At 42.1% G+C, this 18,526-nt stretch overlaps 3 protein-coding genes across 3 annotated transcripts; 2 read left to right on the plus strand and 1 right to left on the minus strand.

The window, feature by feature from the left end:
• The first annotated feature begins 6,520 nt into the window (after positions 1-6,520).
• Positions 6,521-17,768, plus strand: rbfa (ribosome binding factor A). Its single transcript, XM_080748664.1, has 9 exons — positions 6,521-6,769; positions 8,640-8,670; positions 9,559-9,687; positions 9,773-9,814; positions 9,962-10,074; positions 10,855-10,939; positions 11,949-12,010; positions 15,982-16,141; positions 17,365-17,768. The coding sequence occupies exons 1-9, from the start codon at positions 6,579-6,581 to the stop codon at positions 17,632-17,634; spliced, it is 1,083 nt and encodes a 360-aa protein (XP_080604790.1). The 5' UTR covers positions 6,521-6,578; the 3' UTR covers positions 17,635-17,768.
• LOC308294525 (thymosin beta-12-like) lies at positions 8,035-8,163 on the plus strand (the record flags this gene model as incomplete). Its single annotated transcript, XM_080737258.1, has 1 exon — positions 8,035-8,163. One exon carries the CDS (start codon positions 8,035-8,037, stop codon positions 8,161-8,163), a length of 129 nt encoding a protein of 42 aa, XP_080593384.1.
• LOC308308241 (nuclear factor 7, ovary-like) lies at positions 13,296-14,753 on the minus strand (the record flags this gene model as incomplete). Its single annotated transcript, XM_080753619.1, has 1 exon — positions 13,296-14,753. One exon carries the CDS (start codon positions 14,751-14,753, stop codon positions 13,296-13,298), a length of 1,458 nt encoding a protein of 485 aa, XP_080609745.1.
• Positions 17,769-18,526: the final 758 nt, after the last annotated feature.

Below are 18,526 nucleotides of genomic sequence, written 5' to 3' on the forward strand. Positions count from 1 at the left end.
GTGCACTTGTGGCCATGTATGGCCACAGGTATTGCGACCGGTGCTGTTTGGTGCTCTCTGGTTGTATGTGGGTGGGCAAGTTAATTGGAACATTGTCATGGTGCCAACTTGCACCTGCTTATTTATATCAGATCGCACTTGTTGATGGTGACGTCACCAAGAATGCTGGTCCCTCATTGGTATTAGGATTATGAAGGTTGTGAATATGAATTATGCCTTGGGGTAAATGCTCTCTCCTTTGTGTGTCTGCGTGTGCGTGTGTCTGCGTGTGCGTGTGTGCGGAGATGTGCATATGGGAGTTTGATTAGATGATTATAGGAGGGGAGTGCCAGTAGCAGCCGGTCCGGGTTGGTGCCCAGAGGACAGCGGCAACTTTAAAAGGCTGTAAGTGAGCCGGTGACAGCGAACCCGTTCCTTCCGGACTCCCAAGTTCCAAGTGCATGTGAATCTGAACAGATACTATGTAGTCTAATGTGAGATCTGAGAAACACTTGATTAAACATGAGCGACTAACGCGACTGTGTTCTCTAGTAGCTCGGCTATAGCCGCCGACCAGCACACAATCCCTAGCCTATTGTTCTCAGCTAAAGGGGGAGCTGTTTTCTTTTGGTTATTATATTGTTTGGTATTGGTTTTCGGTTAGGAGGGGAAGCCTCTGTATTTTGTTTTCGTGAGTAGGTAAGATATTTCTGTTCAATTTAGTGTGGTTGCCAGTAGGCCAACCAGACTATTGTTCCAAGTCCGGCCATTATTTCATTACGGTCAACTTCAAAGCCAATCGGGAAGCAGCATTCTCGGTGACGTCACCATTATAGATTATAGATTATGTGTGTTGAGCAGGCCGCTTGTTGCGCTGTTTTGGCAGCAGAAGCAACATGTTCCATTCCATTCCACTATTCCCCCGAACTTTTACATTAGATTTTCTTACCTTAATAAACATTTTCATGAATACGTTATGGTTCCTGTTGCTAGTTTAAAGCCTCGTTTCAATCACCATGAAATGCGTTTTGTGAAAATATGGTCCAATTTATGTTATAATTCATGTTAAAGCAGGGTATGCTGTAGGAGGGGCTTGTGATCATAGGCTTGTGATGATTCTTCTTCGTGTGCTTTATTTTCGGCATGCTCAAGACAATTCCCATGCATGTATCCCTGCGGTGGCATGTGACCGTTGGCAGCCAATAGCATTCCTCTGTTCGCATTAAATCAATGATGGCGACACCCAGACCAAGAGGAAGAAATGCTGCATTTTTGCTCTGATAGAAACTAATGGGTCGTTACCACAGTCCAAATCTTTTTACAGTCTATGGTGTTGAGTAGGTGTTGAGTAGGTCTATCAATAGAGATACACTCAGGACTACTAACAGTACTATTAATAAGAACTTTATTAAACAATTGTATTCTTCAGTTGTGTAAAAACAAAGCAGTTAAAATAAGGCAAAAGGGCAAATTATTGATGCATGACAAACAGGTCAAATTAATGATTGGGGAAAACACTCATGTTCTTCAACAAGCATTAAAGTATATTTTCAAGAAGGAAAGAATAATAATGATAAAAGAAAGAAATTGTAAAATCATAATCGTCAATATCACCTATCACTTATTTGTTCAGGAAAATCAACCAAGTATATTGAAAGTCAAAGGTAATATCCTCCCCGAAACAACATTAATCATCAGTGGCATGCATCATCATATATTCCTAATCAATGGTCACACCTTCTACCTTCTACCTTGGACAGGACCATCTCATTCTTTAGGCCTACATACTGTAAAATCGTTCATAATGTCGTTCACAGGCTCAGACACAACATAAATTCTTCTTCAGAGAACAAGAAAAACTAGGTGCTCAGGAGGTACCAGCAAAGTTAAAAATGTGTGGCGGGTGCTACCAGGATCAGTGGGATAAAACTTGAAAAAAGAGAAGGCGGATCCGAGCACTCAAAAAATAAAAAGGAGGGGAACGGACGTAAAAGCAGTGTACTTTATTTCAAGACATAATAAAAGCCGACATGTTTCGACCCTCTCGGGGTCTTCATCAGGGCATATAGGCCCTGATGAAGACCCCGAGAGGGTCGAAACATGTCGGCTTTTATTATGTCTTGAAATAAAGTACACTGCTTTTACGTCCGTTCCCCTCCTTTTTATTTTTTGAGTGCTCGGATCCGCCTTCTCTTTTTATAAATTCTTCTTCTTTCGTGTACCATCGTCCTTGATGACTTATTGTTGCTGCTCCCATAGCACCGCCTACTCTGCTTCCAAACCCCGCGCCAACAGCATACGATGTGGTTTTGTTGGCAGCCTGGTAGGCTTTGTTCGTCTCTTCACAATTTCCATTATAATGATGAACAGCTCCTTTGGCGTGCCCGACGACTGGGATGCTGTTCACGATATTACTGAGGAAGCTCATTGTTGCGTGGTGTCTGGTCTGCTCCCGTCAGTCAATTCCAACGTGTCGCCCCAGCAAGCTACAAAGTACAGTTAGAAGATGAGGTCAAAATAGAGGTAGAAGCTCTATTTGGATGATCTGTTCAACCCCATTGCCCCCGCCGGCGGGGGCAAAAGTTGTTCACCTCTGAACAGCTGTCAATAAATGTCAATAAATCAATAGACACCAAATCAAACTACAATTTCTTTGTTGATTATTGGTACAGTGGTCCTACAGCATAGTAATCAGCTGCCATCCATACATTACTCATATTACAGTATTATTACTACTTATTGTTACTCGTTTTTATCATTTTCACCCTAACATTACTAATATTACAGCACTACTCTCACTAAAACATCTGTAGAGTTTACATAGTTTGGAATATATTCATACAATTTTGCCTATCAATTGACGACACCTTGGTGAACAATTTCTCTATTCACTATATGTGTTTTCAATGAGGTCTTGAGGCTCATTCACTATTCAAAAGGCAAACTTTCCATACGCGGAGGTCTTTTTCAATCATCTTTTCCTTGGTAAATGATCACAGCAGGACAGTTTGGTGAGAGAAATGTGATGTTTTACACTGCATTTGTGAATTTTCAGGGGTTAGCTGACATTTGGTGAGTCAAGAGTAGCCACAATCATGGTAGTTTTGTGTCCACAACAGTTCCAATTTGGGCATACATTTTAGGCAGGTTTTTCCCCTGGACCCTCCTGGGGCTTAACAGTAATAAATATTAATTATCATCTTGTGTCTATTGTCCACTGAGTGTATTGAGAAGTGAAATATAAGCCTTTATATATCTGCTGTCGGGCAGAAACCAACTACTTACTGTATGTCCAAAATATTAACTTTTCAGGAAATGGGGGGGTTGACTTTATACAGATATACCGGTACTTGAACGTGTCCTTATTATTATTATCATCAAATAACCAAATACAGCTCAAGAGGAAGCTATTAATTAGAACTATTAATGTGGAGTACCCTTTACAGCCACAGAGACTCAGGATCTCTTGATGATGAATTCTATTTTTAATTTGGAATGTATGCCATCATAAATAGAACAGTTTGTAAAGCAGCATACCTGTTACAAAGGTGATCTCAGTGTTGCAGTCAAACGGGGTGTTCAGACCTCCAATCCGGCCTGTTTTGAGACCGAGACAAGATATGTGGTTACGTTTCTATTCTTATAAGTAACTTGATCAGAGAACTGTGAGTTTATGCCAGCTTCTATAACTATGACACAAAGATGGTAAAATGTGGAAAATGTTCTGCATACCTGAGTTCCAGAGATGGCGAGTGTCCTTCAGGAGGAGACTGGTGTAATGATAATGGTCATGTTTCCACAGATGTTTTATACTGTAGCAACTATCTGCTGTCAACTCTTCAGTGGGTGGTGCTACTTTACAGTAAAAGGTATGGCCTTGCTTGGTCCTCCCTCTTCAAAAACCTCCAAACCCTTTGTAGGTCATGTGATTTCAAAGAATCAGACGAGCTTCTTCCATATTACATAACAAACAGAGTCAACTGGAAAGTTTAAGGTGCAATTCATGGGAAATTGCAAGTGTGGTTGCCTATTATATATTGTGACAAGGCCACCGCTTGTCACCTGATGCGTTTTCAACTTGCGTGCCCTGCTCGAGCTGAAGAGCCCCTACTCCCCCTCTCCTCCGCCCGGTCTGGCAGTGTGAGTGAGTGACTGTCAACCAGCCTCCCCGCTGGTTAGAAGTGACTGAGGGAAAATACCCCCACCAAGAGGCAACAAGAATTGGGGGCTGAGAAAAGAAAACAATAAGCAATGGTTTAACTGCCATGTGGAGTTAAAATTGTCACATGAAGTTTGACCAATCCTCAAAGCCATTATATTGTCAGAAAAGGGACGTACGGATGGGGACGTACTTACAGTAAACTTATTGGACATTTGGAGTTACTCTAGAAACAATAATAATAATAATCGAGATGAAAAAATTATAAAAATAATGTATAGTGTAGTTGCCAACCACACTAACTATGGATAATACAGTACGTTTCATTCCTATACAAACTCTTCATCACCATTTAACACTCAACATCTTGTACACATACACACCTCAAATCTCACTCAATACCAAACAATGCACTCCCACAACAAACATTCCATTCCTGGCAGAGACCTGCATGTGCTCATGCCATTCTGCTTAGGATTAAACTTCTGTGCGTTTATCAACGCACAGCAATGCAATGTAACTGGTTTGGGCTGTGGGCCAGGAACTAAATGAGGAAGGCAGGCATTTTCGGGAAATGACGTTGAGGTGTTACTGTAAAGCCTGTTACCGTAGGCACCATTGCCCTTTTCTGCTGCTGCTTCATTCAATCTCTTCACTTTCTCCCTCGCAGGCTGCAGGTGTAATGCAGGGAATCAGTGTGTTGTCAGCTTTTGCAAGAGAAACAAGCGACTAGATCTACGAAAGTCCAAATTTAAGCAACACACAAATCCAGTGTTAATTTCTCACAACACACAAAAGAGGTAACATTCTGAGGCTACAGATTCCAACTAAGGCTAGGACTAAACAGAAATGTTTATTACGACTATTTCACTTGCGTTGCATACATTGCCATGGGTGTTCCACCTACAGTGAATATTGTAATCTAAAAATAACACCCACTGTGAAGTGAGTGGTGCTTTTATGTGTTAATTGTGGGCTCGCTTTAGCTGATTGCCTACATCAGCAGCCATGAGGAGATTGTTTGTGATTTTAATCACATGTATGCCTCTCAGTTTGGCCTTGTGCCCCTCAAACCAAAGGCATGTGTTGAGGCCACAGTGGCCTTAATGCCCCAGCTGACAGTACCACTTTCTCCTCTGTCTCTTCTTGTCAATAGTAGACAGAGTAGACACCAGTGTCTCTTTCTTGTTATGTAGACACCAGTGTCTTTTGTTGAGATTATGAAATCTTAACTCCCCCTTGTCCCCATCTTTAAACCAATTAGTTAGGGACCCTCAGGCCCAAAAGCTCAAGGAATGGGGTTGAACCTGTGATGCCATACTTTTTATTTCTGTTTTATCTATTAGTTTGGTCATTAAGACCCACAGAATGAGAGGCCTGCTCTGCCGGAAACATCGTGAAAAAAAGTTATGGTCATTTGTATATTCACTGTCATCGACTTAAATGGTAAATGGTGCATTTATATAGCGCTTTTATCCAAGGCGCTTCACATATTTGTGCATTATAGGCTATTCACCCATTCACACACCGATGGTGGAGGAAACAATGCAGGGCACCAACCTGCTCACTGTGGGAGCAACTAGGGGTCAGAGTCTTGCTCAAGGACCCTTCGACATTAACTCAGGGGGAGCCCGGGATCGAACTGGGAACCCTTCAGGAACCCTTCAGTTGGCATCTCCTTACCTCACGGCCAACTCAACAGCATTCTTAAGAGGAAAGAAAGCCAGCGCTGTCAAGCTTTTCATTGTTTGTGGATAATGATGAGGGCATTACTGACAACATTGTTTACACAGAAGTCCTTTAATTATCCACCCTACTATTATCATTTTAACCCAGAATTGGTCAACATTTTGTATTTCTGATTTCACTATAGGCCTAACATGTTATTCATCATTATGTTTTATACTTGAGGCCCCCCTTCTTATATAAACCCATATAAATTCATCACTGGTGCAGCAATCTGTAAATCATCTGTAGATGTAAAATTGTGAAGGGGGCCTGTATCTCTCTAGTTATTAATAATAAATTAATAATTGTTGTGGTAGTAGTAGTTGTAGTTGTAGTAGAAATAGTAGTAGGCCTAGTAGTAGCCTAGTAACAGTAGTAGTAGTAGTAGTAGTAATAAATAATAAAATACATAAAATAAAATAAATATAGTTAGATTAAAAAATAAGTACATGTCGAATTCAAATGATGTACACGTAGGCCTATGTTTATTTGTTAAAAATGGAAAATGAAAATAAGGTGTTTTTTAGTACAAATATCAATCGACTTTGCTGAAGTTGATTCCTTCAGACTACGCACGCAGACACTGAGCGCAGGCGTTAGTAGAAGAGCCCGCATTGTCGATCAGTAGCTGTTTCTTGTTGGCTCAAGTTCAGCCAGAACACACACCAGTGCTGTACCTGTGCTGTACACACACTTGTGCTTATCCGAGGTGATGTTGGTTGTCTTTAGAGTCAGGACGACGAGTGTCCTGACCTGCTGTAGGCATCATGTCACCGCGGCGGCGGCAGGACTCAGAGAGACAGCCGGGAGCAGCAGCTTCGTCGCCGGTCAGAGGCGCCTGGTCCACACCGCCACCGTCCACAGAGCTACCAACCTGCTCAAGAAGTTCCTCAACAAGTCCAAGTGAGTTTTCATGAAGTGCCTACAATAGGTTTTATAATGTGGGACGACACGTTCAGTCTGTCCAGCAAAGGAAAAATATTACAAATATGGCAACTGGGAAGGTGAGGGATGATTGTCTGATATAGCAGCCTACTTCAGTGGTTCTCAACCTTTTCAGGCCACTCCGAGACACAAAATATTCTATTCTATATCTATATTTTAACTGGGGACCCCCCGCCCCACCCTGAGCTAGCTCTGGCTAGGGAGAATTCCAGGGAGAACTCCACTAGCACTAAGAGATTACATTTTGTATAACACGGTTCTATTGTGAAAATAATAGATCTACATGCTCACGGATCTGTTATTTTCACAATTTCTTCCTCTAATATTTGACAATTTGGCCAATGTCTAGTTTGTCATTATACGCTTAAAGATTATGTTTGTTTGTTTGTTTGTTTGTTTGTTTGTTGCACATAAGCTAATCATCTGGGGACCCCCCCCCCCCCCCCCTGACCCACAAGTTCTAGATTTCCTTAGCCCCTTTCAGAACCCTGACTGACTGACTGACTGACTGACTGACTGACTGACTGATTGAAGTTTGGATAGGAAAAAGTACAGGACAGTACAGTTGACTGATTCAAGGTCAACTGAAAGGATAAAGACCACAAGAAAGCTGTTATAGGCTTGTTTGCATTGGGGTCCCTTTGTACTCAATTCATACAATGTATACCTGTATACATTAAAAGTGTTTTCCGATTACAATCTAAAGCAGGTAGCCTCGGATCAAGACTATCATATTCTCATAGTATCATTTTATAGATTTTGACATTTGCACAGGCCTGTTTATACAAAAGTAAAAGTCAGAGTAAAATACATCTATGATAGTCTTGAGTAACCTTGCATAGTCTTGACCCAAGGCTACTAATAGCAGGCTACTTAACTATCGTGTCACCGTTTGTCTACTCAATAATTCTTCTGGCCAGGGATTGATACGTTAAAAAAAGGCTACGTCTCAAATAGAGATGGGGCCTATAAGAAAAAAGACAACAACAACAATGTTGGTCAATTAATTGATGAAATTATGAATTGTGGCATCATAGAGGGCCCCTGTCACGATTACACGATTTGTAATCGTGGTCGGACTCTGCCACGATGGCCTCGACACAGTGTACAGGCCCTAGCCCCTGGCCTCGACACAGTGTACAGGCCCTAGCCCCTGGATCTTGTGCATCTTCAACATCAGGACTTTCTGCTCCACGACCACCTACTCTCAACCGCCTGCAAATATGTCTGACAAACCAGATATGGCTGAGATCTCTGGATTTGACAAGGCCCAGTTGAAGAAGACAGAGACGCAAGAGAAAAACGTCTTGCCCACCAAGGAAGTCATTGAACAGGAGAAGGCAGCATCATGAAGACCTCTGATGCACTGTACAGTCCACGAGCATTGGCCCCCCAAACTGTGGAATAAACTCCACTTACAACAACAGACTCACTCCCTAGCTTCCGCCGTGGCCGGAAGACTCACCTCCTAAGACTCCACCTAAGCCCATAGCACTTACCGTAGCAGTGACGTCTACTCCCAATGACCATACATGAAAGCTAGATAGCATTTTTTAGGTTTTATATAAAGCTTTTTACAGATTAGGTGCTCGTTCTACCTGCCTACATTATTTCGTCTAGATTGATATTTCTATGCATTTGATGTTGATGTATTGATGTATTAACTTGCTTATTGTAAGTCGCTCTGGATTAAGAGTGTCTGCTAAATGCCTAAACTGTAAATTGTAATCGCAGAACTTTTGAATTCATACTAACTAACCTTTCACCATAATATGGCCCTGCATACTGTATAATTTATGCATAACACAAACCCAGTGTGTTCTTACAGGAAGAAGACGTGGTACGTGACTCCACCACAGGTCAGTGACACAACATTTTTATTAAACCCTTTCAACCAAGGGGTACGGGGCGCAGTTGTTGGCGCTGTCGCTTCACAGCTAGAAGGTCCTGGGTTCGATTCCCGCCAGGGGGACACTGGGGCGTGTTTCCTCCTCCGTGTCATCAGCGCCCACACCCTAGGTGGGGTTGGCAAAAGGGCCTTTCTGTGTGGAGTTTGCATGTTCTCCCTGTGTCTCCTAAGGTAGATACCCTCACAAAAACATGCAGTAATCCTGGTTTCTATACTGCCTCCCCCTGGCCAGCCGGGGCTCCCCAGGCGTGGCCATTATATTATATTGCATTGCTGAAAATAATTAATGATCAATTAGTCGATGATCGGTTAATAATGTTCAAATCTATCTATTAATGAAATTCCCTAAAATGTGCATCCCAAATGTGCAGAGAACTAATGAGTAAAATTAACTTGCAGTACAGTATGTAGCAGGCACGTGCACACATAGACATCAAATGGGGATTGAGCCCCTGCCCTTTTATCCATCTCTAAAAAAGTGCCCTCTCCAGACCATGAATGCAGTTTTTACTATCCTGAAAGAAATGCAAATGCCCTCTTTCCATGCCATACCTGAAGGCAGTATTCAAGAGAATTGCCTTGTCCATACTCTCCTGAACTTGAATGCAGCATCTTATGTTGAAAGAATTGCCCTCTCTGTGTAAAAATCAAGCATCGAAAATAGCCTCTGCTGAGGTCTGCTATTTTCGATATTTTCACCAAAAGGCCCTTTTATAAATTTCAGCCCCTGCCTCTCTAATATTCTCTGCACGTCCCTGGTATGTACTGTACTGTGAACGTATTTACATGCTACTGCATCTCCAGTTAGTAAACGCCTGTGTGTTTAATGATTGGACAGACGGGTTCGTCCAATCCTTGGGCTGCTGTGCGACCAACCAGGAAAAGGGACCAGGAGGACAGCCATCGCTTTAAGGTCCTAAACTCCCTTCTGTTCAAGGCTGTGAATGACCTGCTGACCTCAGGACAGGTAATTTGTGAGTGAAATGTGAAATGTCGTTACACTCAGCGTTTCGTTTTCATGATCAGAGAAAGAGTCTGTTATCTGTCCTCAGGTCAGCCATGATCTGTACAACTACAGCCCTGAGATCTCTAAGGTAATTACATCTCTCTCTCTGTCTCACACGCATGCATCTCTAAGGTAATTACATCTCACTCGGTACATTGTAGTACATAGTTTGCATCAGTAATATAAGCAGGGTCTCATATTACTTTCTGCTAATCTCTAAATGACGTTCCACCAGGTGTCTCTGGCTGCAGACTTCTCCAGCTGTCGTGTGTTCTGGAAGAGCAGCGGGGAGTCAGAGAGAGACCAGCTGATCCAGAGTGAATTTGACAAAAACGGCCCGAGCATCAGGTCAGAACCACAACAGATTGTTTCATGAATGCTTTCTGCAATCCAGTATGTGTTATAATGAAACAATGGCTTTTAACTTGTCTGTTCAAACACAAGCTCCTTGGGAGGAGGACTAATATGACTGAACGGCACACCACTATTCTGTTCTGTATGTTCTTGTACAGTTAGTACAGTATGTTCTTTACTTGTGTGCGTGCGTGCGTGCTGGGGGGTGGTTATAATGGGTAACATTACCGCCAACATGTTTGTTTGCTATGCTTGTCCAAACGTTGCAGCCTTGGAGTTTATGGGAGCTCGATTCGGTGTGTATTTGATTTTGTCCTGCACATGTACCCGGTTTGTGTTGGATATGTGCGCTATTCTGTATTCTATATACCGGTATTTTACTTTAATAAAATATGATGATACAACAATGTGGCTCCCAAAAAGAAAAGACAATACTCTTTCATTTTGAAGTTTAATTAAGTTAATTAATAGGTGCATATGAAAACAAGACAAGTGGTTTACAGTTTACACACATACAGTAGCATACTGTGCAATGCCTATCAAACAACAAGCTATTACTATATTGCTGAAGAGCCCCTCCCCAACCTTTACATTTATTTGTCGATTTTGATTGTGTGTGTGTGTGTGTGTGTGTGTGTGTGTGTGTGTGTGTGTGTGTGTGTGTGTGTGTGTGTGTGTGTGTGTGTGTGTGTGTGTGTGTGTGTGTGTGTGTGTGTGTGTGTGTGTGTGTGTGTGTGTGTGTGTGTGTGTGTGTGTGTGTGTGTGTGTGTGTAGGTATCTGATCATGTCTCAACAGATAATGGGTGGCGTTCCTCCTCTGGTGTTCCTCAGAGACAAACAGCTTGCTGCCATGGTGGAGGTAATCCCATAATACTAACAGTGTTACTGCGACAATACTGTTACTACAGCATTACCACTGATACTATTACACCTACAGGACTACCACTACTACTATTACAGCTAACTGCTGCTAATTATTTTTCTTTTTGTTCAATATCTTTATTCGTGTCACATATCGTTGTTGTCGGGTGGAAACCTTGTATGTCCAAAACCGTTCGTTTTGTATTTATCATTTTAAAAAGGATTTAAACTAGTGAAAACAGCCGATCTACTGCTTGTAAATCTGCTGTTTTCACTACTTTTGTGAAACAGCCTTGTCTAATGAAGCACGGCTTTACTTTGCGAAAGAACATACAAATTTGAAACTTGGAGATACGAGGTTTCCGCCCGACAACGACGATATGCTTTTTTCTCCCTTTCCCCAACACTCCCCCCCATATTGCTATCTTGAATCACTCCTTAAAAAGAAAAAGTAAAAGAGAACATCCTGCTGCTAATTCTACTACTGTTTACTGTACCCGTTATTACTACAGTATAGGGATGGGACGATAATCGTTTATCGTGATGAAAAAAACACTCACAAATTAATAATCGTATCGTGGAGATTTTAATTTATCGTGAAATTATCCTCCGTCATGCACTGAGACCAATTCACCTTTTTATTTGCCAAGCTGCATATCCGGTAAATTTAAACCCTCTATTGGTAAAACAGACCTGGAAGTAATGTACTCTTTTTTCCACTCATCTCTACCAAATCTCTTTGCCAAAAAATCGCCGATCTACAAGCTCACAACGTCTGCTATTTTTTGGCAAATGTTCTGCCCCGGGATAATGGATGTTGGGGATATATTGATTATTGTGATAATATCATAAATCGCAATTCCTTTGGTCACAATAATCGTGACATGATGTTTTCATATCGTCCCGTCCCTACTACAGTACTGCTGCTGTTACTACTATTACCACTACTACAAGTATTACTGTATTACCACTACTACAAGTATTACTGTGTTGCTTTCTGTGTTCAGGTGGACAAGCTGCTGCAGGAGGCAGACTTTGGTCCTGATCCTCCAGACTCTCTGGATGACAGGTATTATTAGAGCAGGGTTCCCCAATTAGTTTCCCCCAAGGGCCGAATTATGTCTAGGGTACCAAGCCGAGGGCCACAGCATTGCAGGGGGCGACGGCGGCGTTCCCGCTACTCCAGCGACAGTTTTCGTCGTTGTCGGGTGAAAATCTTGTATGTCCAAAACCGTTCGTTTTTGAATTTATCATTTTAAAAATGATTTAAACTAGTGAAAACAGCCGATCTACAAGCACACAACGCCTTGCGGTGCGAGGCGTTGTGTGCTTGTAGTTCTGCTGTTTTCACTACTTTTGTGCGACGGCCTTGTATGTTTGCGAAAGAACGTATACACATTTGGAGATACAAGATTTCCACCCGACAACGGCAATATACTAGTGTTGTTGCTGCTCTTATACCACCATTATTACTGGGGTTGGTGTGGGCCAGACAGTAGCCCCCCGTGGGCCGCCTATTGGGGAACCCTGTATTAGAGTATAGTGTAAAAGCTACTGTTTCTTTAGGCTGTGAAAACAAATATCCCTCTGGTACAGTATACTGTAGTATAATCTAATCATAATATTATCATTGTCATTATTTGTTACATTGATCTTTGGTCTTCATTCAAACCTTTTCTTGGCAATGATGTTGTGTGCTGTTTAGTTAAGGGGTGCTCCCCTTTCTTAACTTAATCTTACAATATATCTTATACAACTATTCAGTGTGATAAAGGATTATGTATGATACGAACTATGATATGGAAAATGCTATTATTTGCATTCCATTTTACAACGTTGTAAAACCATTCAACGCAGTTATCTCTCTTTTTTGCTCCCCTCTCAATGTCGTTCCAAAGTCTAATTTCAGCAAATCATATCTTCCTCATCTATAAATGTTTTATGCCAATATCAGTCATATCATTTCAATCTTTAATTCAGACTCGGGGAGATCCATATCACAATTTAACAACACCACACAAGACAATAAAATGACAGAAAGGAAAATGCTAAATAAAATGCAAACGGCCCACATTGTTCAGTTTCTGACATACAAACATGTGTGCCAATAGTTCCACAGTCTAGAGGAGAACCTGACATAACTATCATTTACTGACGTAATTTAGATAACCTGCACATAAACCGTTACATAAGGTTGCGTAGCACAGTAGAGCAGGTGGGTACCCCGACACTAACAAACATCTCAATAGTCATTATAAGCCACTGTAAGTCGTCTGATGCTGCCTTTTCTGTAGCGACACCAAAGGTGGGCAGCATACAGTGGTGTACAAAATGATCTAAAGAGAGAGAGATCTTCACAGGTACTGAGCACAAGGTACATTTGTTCGCTTGGGCATACAGCTTCCGCCGCTGTCTACGGATGTCCTTGTCATACATTTCACTGGTAACAGCTTGAAAGGAACCGTATTCTCAGTGTCTATTTGAATGTATGGAAAGAGTTTCTCAGTGAAAGTGTGTGTGATGGTGTGTATGTGTGTGTTGGTGTCAAGGTCAGAGAATGATAGCCGTCCTCTGCTCCAGTCCAGCTGGACTCTGATCTTTTGGAGGTTCTGCTTCAAAGGGAGACTGGTCATTTTCACACCGTGAATGGCATATTTACCATTATTGCGCTCTATTTTCCAGACGCCGCCGCAATGTTTTCCCTTCTTTGGTTGAGACTCTGCTTTTACACCCACCTCCCAACATGTGGCCTCTCCGACCTCGACATCCCAGCTGTGAATTCCAGAGTTGAAGCCCTCAGAAGCCAGAACGATGTTCCTGCTGTCAAACCGCTCTGCGTTGTCTGGAAGCTGCTGTCTCTGTCCACATCTGACACTGGTCAGATCATCAGACACAATGAGTTGTGGGTGGGCAGTGTTGGGGTCCAGAATCACAGGATTGTAGGAGACAATGGTCTTCATCTTGTCCCAGACTTTGTAGGCCAGGTTGCCCAGGTGTTTGGTGAGATTCATCATTGCTCCTGAGACTCCTGGCTGTGGGTCCTGCAGCTGTTCCTGCCGGACTCTGGCCATTGTGGTCTTGTAGTTCTGCAGGAATGAGATGTGTTCAGCTCTCAGCTGCTCCTCTATGACTCTGATTGAGTGTGAAAGGTTTTCCATGCTTCTGTCAAGCTCCTCAATCTTAACAGTCATCATCAGACTTTTCTTCTTCTCTTCCTCCCACAAAGCATCAATCCTTGCCTCCTCTTCCTCTTTTAGGAAGTGGTGGAACTTCTTAAACTGTTCCTTAATTTTCAGCTCTGTTTGCTGGGCCTGGACCTTAATTTGTTGTGCCATTTGATTATAGTTCACTTTAACTTTACTAAAGATCTTCAGTTTCTCTTGTAAGGGCTTCACTGATTTCTGGAGCTTCTCCCTGTGATCCAGTGCAGCTTCATCGATGGGACTGAATCTGTGGTTGGTGTGTTTTTTAGAGTCGCGGCACACAACACACACTGGCTGTAGGTCGTTCATACAGAAGAGCTTGAGTTTCTCAGCGTGCAGAGTGCAGAGAACCTCAGACCCTGCTAAAGCTCTCTGACTCATATGCTGTGAAAAGGCCTCACACAAGTTCTTCAGGACTAGATTTTGATGAGTGGGCAGAGAGGATACTTCCTTACAAAGTGGACAAATCTTTACTGGTGTCTCCGTCCACCATTTCTGCAGGCAGGCCTTGCAGAAGCTGTGGCTGCATGACAAGACTACAGGATCCTTGAAGATGTCACAGCACACAGAACAGGAGAAATCTTGTTCTGAAAATGACTGAGAAGCCATTTTCTCTATCCGAGTGAAGCTGAAACTTGAAGTTTGAGCAGATTGCTTAAGACAACAGACCAGGAAGTCAGGACGGGTAACACTCCCTCTTCTAGAAAGTTCCCTGAAGTTTCCACTATCAATCCTGGTTCTTGTCAAATCAGAGGATGAAGTCGAGAGCAGGTTAAATGTTCCAGTGTTGGTGGATATTTCCCTCTTGTAATTTGCAGTCTGTCCTCCCTCCCTGGAGGTTGAGTTCCAACGAGTGTGTGTCTAATCGGTAAGCAGTGTTACCGTCTGTGTTCAGGCAAGGCAGGTAAAGGGTGGAGCTTTGTCTGACCACCACGTTAGTGCAAAGTACACACACACACACACACACACACACACACACACACACACACACACACACACACACACACTTACATAAGCTAGACAGTTCTGTTTGAATCAGCACTTTTCTTATTATCTTGGGTGCGTTTACAGTAAGCCATTTTGTCATAAATTTGACCTTACATAAATGCAGCTGCAGTTAGCTACGTTCTGTCAGTCATTAACTGTACCTGACATAAATGCACACTTTTTATCTGACTAGAAAGAAGGATTGTTTTGGTAAATGACAAACTCCTTTGTCAACAACTACCATCAGGTGTCTTTAACCCCAGCAATTGGTCCAACGCATCTTATCTTAACTTATCTTATTACTACAATGAGGGTGAGGACTTTCAGGTAGGATGGGGCAAAAATCATGAAGGGTTTTCTTTTTTTCTTGTCTATTCGGCCAACTTTAAGGTAGTGTAAGTGATTTTCTTTGGTTAAAATAAGTGTTAAATAACTATTCTGATATTCAGGATACCAATTTTATCCAATCAGGATAGAGAACTCAGACAGGATACAGATTAAGCAAGTGAAATCAGAAGTGATGACACAAAGAAATAAGCAGACAAAATAGAACTGGAACACTTTAAAAATGAAGCTGATAAATGGGTACTCTGTGCTGATTGATTTAGCCTACCTACCTGAACATGTATGTTCTGTTTATTAAAGGGATGGAGAGATCCTGTTACTGAACAAACACTATAGCTATGATTAATATCAGAATATAGAGCTTTAACATTTTAACCAAAAACATGGTATAACCCCCCAAATTCTCTTGCCCTACTTTTAAGGAACACAAGCCTGACAGTCCCACTGCCTTTCTGCCATGTTATGTACAGTATATGTGTGTGTCTCTCTCTCTCTCTTTGTACAGACATGTTCCACTGTCTACAGTCAGCGCAGTGAGTTCAGCTGTGGCCAAACCGGCATTGTTCGGTGTCGACCACGAGGTGCTGAACCGGCAGATCTCTGAGTGGCGGCATCGTTCCAAAGGGGAGGAGCTTGAAGAGACCCCTTCCCCTGAACTTACACAGGTAGAGACAACCACTTTGAATACATAGGATGGGGTAGGAGCTTGTCAGGGAAGTGTTAAATAGTGTCATATTAGCCAGACGAGGCCAGGTTTGTACTTTGTCGTCTGTGTTGTTTTAATTTTGCGCATGGTTATTTAGATATTGACTGAAGACCGATCGAAAGTGGTCACTCAATAAATGTAAGGTATGAACGACTCAACTGGTTGTATGTAGGCCCAAACTGAATATACTGTATCACCAGGGGCGGGTTCAGCCCTGATAAAACGTTGCAAAACATTTGAAACCAGAAACTGTACTTGGTTGGAACACCCAGGTCTCCCATTTCAAGAAAAGAATTCTCTCACCCAGGAAAACGTTGCAAACCGGTTTACACCATTTTGAGATTGAGCTCGCACCAGGTTTAAACCTGTGATCTGTGATTACTGTCTTTGTCGGACACACGTCTGAAAAGGTTTTTTTTTAAGATTTTCCCAAAAATTTTGATATTATCCAAAAATCCCAGTGAGCTTGTGCGTCTGCTATTTTTGAATAGCCAACGTATAAATGGATAAAGTGGTTAAAATGATTGTGATGACAAATCAGTGTTGCCAGATGTACGATAATTATCGTATTCGCACGATAATTTGACCCTCTGTACGATAACGATCAATAATTCCAAAAATGCCCAAACGTACGATCATTTCGGCATATCACAAAAAAAGAGCGTGAATTTACGGAATTCCCTGGCTGCTGATCTGGGATCCATTTTGGCATCTCAAAGTCAGTAGGAAATCAGTCAATCTGACCCTAAATCTGTACTCTGGGGCATTGAAAACACTGGTCGTGTCTTTCCAGTCCAGTTTCAGGCTTTTATTTGTGTAAGGTCCAGGACGTTTCCTGCCTCCACGCAGCATATGTGATGTGTTTTTCTCACACAGGAGTCTCAAACAAGCTTGTTTTTTGCCCTAAATAAGCATTTTCTTTTATTGCTTATTTACATGTGTGATTTCTCTTTTTTTGCTGTGTACGATAGTTTTCTTCCAAATACGATAATTTGAAGCCTCTGGTACGATAATTCAACCTTTCCCATCTTGCAACACTGTGACAAATTAACCGGGGACCCCCTGGACTGGACCACCAGTCCACCACTTTGAGAACCACTGACTTGGAAGTAAAATAAAGGCTAAATAAAACGTGTGTGTCTCTCTCTCTCTCTCTCTCTCTCTCTCTCTCTCTCTCTTCAGGAGCAGCTGTCTGTCCTGGCAGAACACAGGAAGCAGCAAATCATCAAGAAGAGGAAGAAGAAGGCTCCGCTCATCGATGACGATGTCACGCCCAGAGCCTTCCTGCTGGCGCAGCGTGATGATGTCACGTCCCGACGGGGGGGTCGAGAGGAAGAGGAGGGAGAGGAGGAAGAGGAGGGAGAGGAGTCGCTGGAGGAGGAGGGCACGGCTTTCAAAGAGGAAAAGGCTCAGTTACAGGAACTGATGTCACACGAGGACAGGAAGTTGTGAGGCCCTGAAGGACTGGCCTTGTTCTTTCATCTGTATGTACATTTGTGACACTGTAGATTTTGTATGTATTTTTTTATGCATGTATCTTTCTGTCAAGTACACTTCGATGACTGCAGACTATGTTGCTGTGTGTGTTATATAACGGTGCTTTCGGTCGGTCATCTTCTGCTGTACTTATACAGTCTGAAAATGATTTTCTATTATGTTTATGATGAATAATTGACAATCGTGTGAACCTGATGATCTGTAAAGTGTTAAAGCAAATCAAATAAAACAAGGGTATGGAATAACTACGCTAGCTCTGGTTTTCTCCTGCAGTTTCCTAAGCAAAAGGTTGTCAGGTAAATACGGGATACTGCTTACATTCAGAAATCAGGGAAAGGGGATACTGAAGCTGAAACGTTTTCTGCTGTAGTGATATGCTTTGAAGAACAGCCTACATGTGTGGACCACACATGTAGGCTGCCGTTTTCACTGACAAACTAAATGAAAACTAAGCAAAGCTATGATGACTAAGACAATGACTAAATATACTGACAATTTCATCAACAAATAATAACTACACTAAAATGTTAGGGAGGACTAGTGGAGAAGAGATCCAGTAGAACTAAGACAAGTCATTTTATGCTTACTGTGACACGTCAGCTTGTAGATCGGCTATTTATGTATAAATAAATGTATGTTTGTAAATCAGGCACTTAACTATGATGCCATCACGGCCCACCAAAAAAAACTTTAGTCATCAAAGTCAGCAAAAAGCGTATGAAATTTATTAAAAACTAAATAAATATTCTAATGACTAAAATATGATGAACTAGGGCGTGGGCTGGCCTATAGCGGTCCAGGCGTGTACCACATGGGTTCTGATTTAACAAACTAAATTGAATTTTGT

Source organism: Nannobrachium achirus (genome assembly GCF_963921795.1).
Source record: "Nannobrachium achirus genome assembly, chromosome: 2".
Taxonomy (NCBI): domain Eukaryota; kingdom Metazoa; phylum Chordata; class Actinopteri; order Myctophiformes; family Myctophidae; genus Nannobrachium; species Nannobrachium achirus.